This window comes from Curcuma longa, chromosome 20, assembly GCF_044706935.1.
Source record: "Curcuma longa cultivar G26 ecotype Majalengka, Jawa Barat chromosome 20, ITB_CL_G26_1.1, whole genome shotgun sequence".
NCBI lineage: Eukaryota > Viridiplantae > Streptophyta > Magnoliopsida > Zingiberales > Zingiberaceae > Curcuma > Curcuma longa.
In genome coordinates, this window is record NC_133880.1 from 10,430,718 (window position 1) to 10,439,483 (window position 8,766).

The following is an 8,766-nucleotide window of genomic DNA, read 5'->3' on the forward strand; positions in this document are numbered from 1 at the left end:
TTAATTAAGGAATTAGCAAATTGATTAATTAATAGATTGATTAACTGATAAAAGACTTAGATTTTTCCTTCCTATCCTTTACTTGAAAATTCGAGCTTGAGGCAAACCCTCTGATTTGAAAACAATTAGGGCATTCTATAGTTGAGGTGCGTAGTTCTTTCCTTTGATCTTTTTAGATTCTTTGTCCTTGGTGCATGATATTTATTTACATCGGTTTAGATAGGTTATAAATTGAATAATACTCTACTCTTCTATTTGATATTTATCCTTTCACTTGCTTGACCTTCCTATGTCGTTTGATATCTAGATAACTTCGTTTATAATTCATGCTTTATTTTAAAAAAAAAAGGTGGATCCGCTACCTCAATAGCCCCTAAAGCCGGCCCCACGAGTATGGAAGGAGGTAAATTCAGGTACACAGGCAGCAGGCGCATAGTGGGATGAATGGTAGATCGTGAGTTCCCGGGAGATTCAACCCCTAGCTATTACACCAGAAAGTCATGCGTCCACCGCCTACGCTACGCCCTGGAGGCATGATTCATGCTTTATTGCTTTTACTGTATGTTGATACCATTTTGAGTTAGTTGATATATTATAACTAGATAGCTATTATTACTTGACGAGAAATTTTAAGAGGTAAACTTTCCTTAAAAGAATAGGGATAATTGGCAATTCTATTTATCCTTATTTAGTCTGATTGATATCTATGTTATTTATTATCATTTATGCCTTAACCTTGAGTAGAGAATCCTACTGTAGTATAGTGCGGGTATTCTGCTGGATGAAAACTGGTGTTGTTATTGTGTTTACTTAGATTGTTTGTTGTTATTCTCATACTATATAAACACCCTGTCTACCTACAAGATCCGTTCGTGGTAGCATACTATTGGTCATAAACAATGATCATCTATACACTCTTATACACCCTAATTGTCCACGAAAACTGTTCGTGGTAGTATGTTATTGCCTGTAATCAATTGCTATCTACACACCCTGTTTGCCTATAAGACACATTCGTGGTAGGATGTTGTTGCCCGCAACAGTGGTCATCTTTACACCTTGATTGTCCACAAGTACCATTTATAGTAGCATGTTATTGCCCGCAGTCAATGGCTAGATAGCTATTAATACACTCTGTCTGCCCACGAGATCCGTTTATAATAGCATATTATTGCCCGCAGATAGTGATCATTTATACACCCTGACTGCCAATGAGACAAGTTCGTGGTAGCATATTGTTGCCCACAATTAGTACTTGTTATATACAAGATGAATTACATCTATTACTTATTTTGTGTCATACCCTGGCTACCCACGAGACAGATCATGGTAGCGTGATTCGCTTACAATCAAAAATCTGTGTACTTTGACAGCCCATGAGATAGGTTGTGATGGCATGGTTCCGTAGATAATGTTAGCCTATGTGTAGGGTTTAATTTGTCACATTTATACTATGTTAGTTTTATGTCGTGTTATATGTATTGACATTATCGAGATGGATTAGAGATTCACTATATGGATGCTCTTAGGTGAGTTTTAACATATCTCATTATATGATTCCCAAGTATTTAAGGTACGTGTTGAGATAACTAGTTGCAAGATTTGTTCATCTTGATGTCCTATTCCTTTAGCAGCATCTATACTCTATTTAATATCATGCACTATCTTTCTTATACCCACGGAGTAATTTGTAGTCATTACCTATTCCTTTGACTTCCAGATTAGCAAATAGAGGGCATATTATGTCAACTACCCTTGCATCGCTTAGAGATATCATTGTTTGTGGGTCCCGCTCGACATCGAATTATTTGGTTTTTTTTCTATTGCGTTGGTGTTTCTTTTCTTCTATTTTGGTTGCTTTTCTTTTCCTTTCAAACCTTGATTTTCAGTATAAAAATAAATGTCTACCTCGTTTGGTTTTTAGTATGTACACATGAACATGCATTAATAACTAATAATGCATTGATTTATATTTTACATTAATATGTGTTGCATGAACTAAGTTTTGCCGCATTACTTTTATTGTCACTAGGGGAAACCTCCGGTCTAGCGGACAAGTATATCCTCGGGACATGACATTTATATCATCTTTACCTTCTCTTATATCCATTTTGGCTATTGTAAATATAAAATATTAATTCTTCTCCAAAGCATCACATCTACTAACTCCAATGTTTTACCAATTCCTATATTTCATATCCCAAATCTAAAATGATCGGTATTTTTATAATGTTTATTCTTATCCAACCTATAGTATGAGAAGTCTTGTATATTTAACATTACACCAAAATTGTTATGGAAATGTAGTAGTCCTTGCTGAGACGTTTGTAGTCGAACTTTACAATGCATTCCTTCCAAGGAACAACCAACTATTAGCACAATAGTTTGATGAATCCATTTATAGAACATTCACCTGTGTTTCACGCTCATTGGCAACCTAATGCAATCCTTAATCTTTTTCATCTAGACTTGGAACCAACATTGGCTATTTTAAATTAAGAACCAAACTCATGCAATTAATAAATCAGCCAAAGTTGACTTTCTCTTGAGAAGACAAATCGAAGATACCTTCCTATCAATATTCACAGAGCTATATCAATGGTCAGCTACACCATTAGAATAATTGATACCTAATGCCAGTCTCCATAATAGATATCCAAAAGGATTTTAATATAAGGAATTGCAAATTTAGTTTGGAACCACTTCGGCATCTACATTTGTATAGATGTTACTTTCTACAACATAGATTACCTCGTAAATCAACGAGTATTAGCATGGATCAATTACAAAATGAGCTTGAGACAAGATGAGCCTCTATTCCTTCACCTCTTCTTGCTTGTCTATGAGCTTCTCAAACATGCATACAAAATTGTCTTTTGTAGATAGCCTTATCGAAGGTGCAATCATAGTCATCATTCTAAAAAGTATCAACCTTAACAATATAAGATGTAGAAAAAATATTAAGGGTAGTTAGAGATTAGGTTAATAGTGTTGTTAGAGTAATGCATTTAGTCCCATATTAAGTGTTTTAGGATTAGGGTTTTGCCATGAGAAATGAGATGGTTATACTCTATATAATAAGTTCATGTTGATTTTCCCAACTTCTACATGATATTAAAGCTCCCCTTCTAGGGTTAGGTTTGAATAGTGTTCTTTAAAAGGGGGGACCCATGTAGTCAAGTTGACAACCTCCCCTCATCTAAAACTTGGATTTGCAATCTCTTCTATCAATTCATTTTCTCTATTTGTTAGTGGTCTCAAGAGCAGCTTATGTGGCTGAATCTAGTTCTTTTCACTCAATCCCAAGCAATTGACAATCGCTAATGGCTTAGATAGCTCAGTTGGCTTCTTTCCCCTTGATCATAAGCAACCGCAAGTTGCTCTTGTTTCTCACTAAGTAGGGCATTTTTGACAGACAAAAGAACATTTCCTCTTGTTTTCTCCTTTGTTTCAGGCAACCAGCTTCCTTCAAGTAACTTCTTCTGAATCTGGTGTGTTTCATACAATGCCTCAGCAACCAAACCCAAGCTGATGCTCTCGCATCCACTCAATAGTGCCCTTCTTTCCATCATGTTTACCTGTTTTCACCAAATTCAGCATGTCCTCTTTGGTGGTTGCTAACTCCAACACCTGTTTCGCTCCAACATTGCCACTCCTTTAGTCAAAGGTCATTGCAGCATTTTTCCTCCTTGAAGCAAGCTGAATCCCAAATCTATGTTGACCTATTATCAGCTTGAACGCTCCTTCCTAACCACCACATTGTTGCACTCTTAGTTGAGGACTAGATTGAGCCTCATCCAATCAGATCATGGCAGCTTTTTCCTATTTAAAGCATAGAACTGCCTTTGAACCATATACTCTATTTGTTCAGACTGAACCACTTTTCTGCAGCTCCAACAATCATCAAGTGCTCTATTTCTACTCTTTGCTCAATGGTTTTACCCATTATTTTTATCAAATACCAGATCTCACTGCTAAAATGCTGGTTCTTCCAATGCTCAGCATTATCCACCATCTAGAACCTTCAAATGGCCCAGCTAAATCATATTTCTTCAGCTAGCCTCATCCATACATGCATCTTTTCTAGAGCCTCCAAATGGCCCAGCTAGAAGGGGCTGAATAGCGGACTATGATTGGTCATAATCCACTTGATTCAATTGATGCATAAGAATATGATGATAGTGAAGAAACATCATCATTTTTTGATATATAATCAAACGAGAAGTCTGAAATGAAGATAATGATGTCAATTGCTATGCAATTGTTAATAGAACCAATCCATCATATCAAAGCTTGGGAACATAAGTACATTCATTAATTATACTTGCACTAATTCCATTGGTCTCACAAGATGCTATGAGAACCAATGTTCTCTCATATACAAAATTAATTTGGGTATTAGCAAGGTGTATACTTGTACATGGGTCAATGAAATGAATTTAATTGAATTTGTGTTCACAATCACAACTCATTGAAATTTTTGGCTAAAGAATGTATGTACTTTAATGTAAAGTTTATTGACAAGAATCAATTTTCAGAGGTGTACCTATTAGAAAGATAACATAAAAAAAATGAAAGTGGTAGAAATGAAAATTAGAAGAAACAAAAAATTTATGTCTTGTTTAGATTTAAAAAAAACTAAGACCACATTGATAAATGATAATGATGAAAATCTATGAAGTTTAATCATGTCTACTATGCAAATATTTGAATCAAAGATTCCAAATGTAGAACTTTTGACGCTGGACAGAATAGCGATTATTTTGTAGGCTAGTTCTAATAAACAATTTTCAAGGAAGACAAAAAATCGTCAAACACAGAGAATTCTTCTCTTGATTTAACTAAATAATATTAACTCAAATAAAGATAATGTCTTAACATCAACTAAAAAAATATTTAAATAGTCTCAAAACCTGACGATGCAAAAGATGAAAATAACCTTAATAAAAAGACAAATTCTTCGGAGCCTCTGAAAAGGCTTAAATAATATTTTTTAGGCTAAGGTTGGGTCGTTACAAGTTACACCCAATAATAAATATAGATCTCTGAACGAATTTCGATTTGATATATTATAAGCCCCATGATTCAACCCCGAGTTAAAAGTTATAGTCTCTCAAAACTTACGATCAAAACGGTTTCAAAACTCTAGGCTCTACTGCTCCGCATCATGAATCCCTCCTCTACATCAACTTCCTACCGAGTCGTCAAAATAAATCTTGACCTTTTGTTTTGATGAATACTGACTTTGTAACATTCTAAAGTTCTACTATATGGATAATACTTAGGGGGACACATTGTGTAAACGATAGATTGAATTTTCCAACCAACATATGCTTAAATTGAAACATCATAAATGTTTAACACAAAACAAAAAATATTAAACAAGACTACACAAATTTAAAAGGAACAACAGATACTGCCTATATAAACCCCCGAGATGTCATTTCAATTCCCATAACCTAATTAGGTTAAATCCCATGTTTAAAAGTAGTTTAGGTGGCTGCATTAGCATTTCTAAAAGGACACTAGTACAACATCTATATAGCATATGCTTGCCACAATATGTCCTTAGTGGAAAGACATGAAGTGTTTGGGTTGATTAATATCAAATTTTATATTATAAAATTGTTTCTCTTGATATATGTTTTATCAAGGGTTAAGCATTTTTTAACTTAAATATTTTTTTCATTCTTTAATATTGATTGTTTATGATAGAATACTGCATCTACATGGGTCTACTGTATATGATCTTTAAAAATTTGGATTATATTAGCAATTCGATAAGACATTGATGGATCTTGAATTAGTCGATCCCACCTAGTGGGATAAGGCTTGATTGTTGTTGTTGTTGTTGTTGTTGTTGTTGTTGTTGTTGTTGTATTGATGGATCTCGAATAAGACAAGGTTTTAAGGAGCCATGATTTTTGAATAACTGAGCTTATTCCGCCAAGTTGGGATGGGTTTTAAGGAGACTAAGAAGGGGAAACAGATTTGTCCCAGAACAGCTGAAACTCATAACAATTGATTGCAAATTTAACAAGTAACCACTCGAAAATCATTTATACACTCATGAATCATCTCTGAACCTATAGGTCACAGATTGAAAGCTTGAGAAAAGATTGGCATCTTCCCTAGTTACAGTGATATTATCTGAACTTTTTCAGGTAAACTGAGAGTAAATACTCTATGGTAAGAACGCAAACAAAAATAGATGTTATTAGAATTTTTTTTTCTTATTTTAGTTATTTGTTTGGCATGATTTACTATCAAAGTAAAATGCAAGTTGAAGTTTCACATGATAGTGATCTGCTCCTAAGTTCGTGAAGATAGAGAATGTAAAAGTCATCTTTGTAATAGCCATCTTTGTAATGATAATCAAGTCAAAACATTATTATACCAATTATTTTTATACTCGATCCCAGATCTTGTCAAGTAATTAAACTAACTTCTTCATACCACAAAATAAAACGTTAAATTATGATATTTGTAGAGCGGAGAAAAAAAGACAATTTACTGACCAGCCAGTGGTTGGTGGCGTAGAACATGTCAAAGCGGCTGACCCACCAGCGGAGAAGGGACCAGAAGGACCGGCCATCGAACCTGGCGAAACGCAGGGCGAGGCAAAAGGCGAGCCAGATGAGAAGGAAGCCGAGGGTGACCTCCAACAGAACAGCCTGTGATTGGGTGAAGCGTGTAATGGAATCGACGGGTAGCACCGTCGTGAGGAAGCTGGTGGACGGAGAAACCCCAGAGCTCACCACCCACTCCCCGCCCGTGTCGAACATTACACAGCCGCCGTTGACCAGGTACCGCCCAGGGTTGCACGCGCATAGCGTCTCATTGTAGCGGAACGCCTGCGCCGGGCAGGCGTCACCACTCCCGTTGTGTTCCATCGATCTCCTCTATTCGCCTCTTCTCCTGTCCCCCCTCAATCAAAGTAATGGAAGGGAATCAGGTGGATTCAATAAGAGGCATGCTTCGCTGGTGGTAGGCTGTGGTAGTCGGTATCCTTGGCGTAAAGCAGGTAAAAGATCGAAATAATGGAGTAAACAAGAGAGGGACTTTTCGAGCCGAATTGGATAATACTCAAAAATCATATTTCAAATTTTGGGGTGAATTTTAATTTAAATGAATTAGAACGTTTTAACTTTTTTTTAAATGGATAATTTAAATGAATTCGTCGAAGTAATATATTAATTTAATAATATGAAAAAAAGGTAAGTTCGATAAAATTATTAACTTATTCCTTAAAACTCGATCTACATTAAATAAAATCGTAAAATTATTAAGTCATTATAAATTTAGAAGTAATTAAATGGTTGTGATGCGTCCAAAATTCACCTCCTAATTAGACACGTGTTGAAGCTTCCTCCGATGGCATAACGAACCTGTGTGGATCAACACATGTCATAGAGCACTAGAGATGTTCAACAAAACTCTTCTAATACTTAATATCCAATGGAAAAACTAAAAAGAGAAAGTAGAAAATAAAAAGAGAAAAGCTAGAGCAAACCATTGCCTGTTTTATCTTTTTTATATGACCAATCCTTTTGGGTCGTATTTATAGTCGTTATAAGATCGTTATAATAGATGCTTGATTTTTTTTCTGTCATTCTCATCTGAGTTAGCACAGTGAAAAACAAAACAAATAAACACTCAAAACAAATCCAAGAACATAAACTTTTCACATGGTTCATAACCACCCTCCCCCCCCCCCCCCCCCCCCCCCCCCCCCCCCCCCCCCCCCCCTCTCCTACATCAATTTCTATTCTATGTATTATGATTTATAAGGTGAATCATTTCTTATATTATCTTTCTCAAGAAATACCTTCGTAGATCAAAAAACCTTTTACAAAGTTATTCTTATATGCAATACAAAATACAAGAAATAAAATGGATATAATGCACAAATGGTTATAGGAATGAAAATCGCCTTTGCTTGCTTGCTTTTCTAGGCTCGAGATAGGCTTTGAAACATAGCATATTCACCCTACAACCGGCTAAGATCGCTTTTATCGAAAGCCCCCCAAAATCAGCCTTTATAAGATTCTGCTCAAATATGAACAACCTTGATCAACCAATTAATAAAACACCTCAAGTCGACTGCTCCACTTGTCACATCAAAATTTAACTATTTTACCTAAAATTTTTCTGTAAGGATTATTCCAACTCAACATCAGTCCACTATACTAATCGATTGTCTTTCATCAATTGATTGCTCTAGTCAATTGCCCTTTATCTAGAACTGTTACGGTCGTAATAATACGGAGGCAGACCGGATCGAGAAGGACGCCCGAGCCGAGTCAACCATCCTGGAGCAGCCGACCAAGGCATTACGGCCCGAATCCGAACCCCTGGGTAACCACCCGAATGGCCCCTATTCAAATCCGATAGGCTGACTGGTCAGCAGAGGATATGGATAACTCCGCCGAGCCGACTCCCGGACAACTTGATCGAGCAGCATACCCGACTCGTCCTGGGGAGTCGGGGCTTGTCAGCAGATGATACGGTTAACGCCGCCGAGCCGACTCCAGGCCTACCCGATTGAGCAGAGTACCCGATTTCGCCCCGGGGAGTTAGGGCCGAGTCGTACTCTCTGTCACTGACCACTCCCTTTCTTGTCCTATGGCCGGCCCCAACTGACACACCCCCTCATCGGGTATGGCAACGCGCCGCCTAACGTACGCCCCTGCCAACAGTGTACCACCTCATTAAAGACGTCACTCCTCACAGGTACGAAGAGTACTCTCAAGGTAAGGTTCACCT

At 36.8% G+C, this 8,766-nt stretch overlaps 1 protein-coding gene across 2 annotated transcripts in view; it reads right to left on the reverse strand.

Moving 5' to 3' along the window:
* The window catches only part of LOC141813386 (uncharacterized), a 53,537-nt gene extending 46,537 nt beyond the window's left edge, over positions 1 to 7,000 (reverse strand). For both annotated transcript variants that reach the window (XM_074701346.1, XM_074701347.1), the window contains exon 1: positions 6,519 to 7,000. In XM_074701346.1, coding sequence (XP_074557447.1) covers positions 6,519 to 6,893 — 375 coding nt within the window. In that variant the 5' untranslated portion in view covers positions 6,894 to 7,000. The remainder of the gene's footprint in view (positions 1 to 6,518) is intronic.
* Positions 7,001 to 8,766: the final 1,766 nt, after the last annotated feature.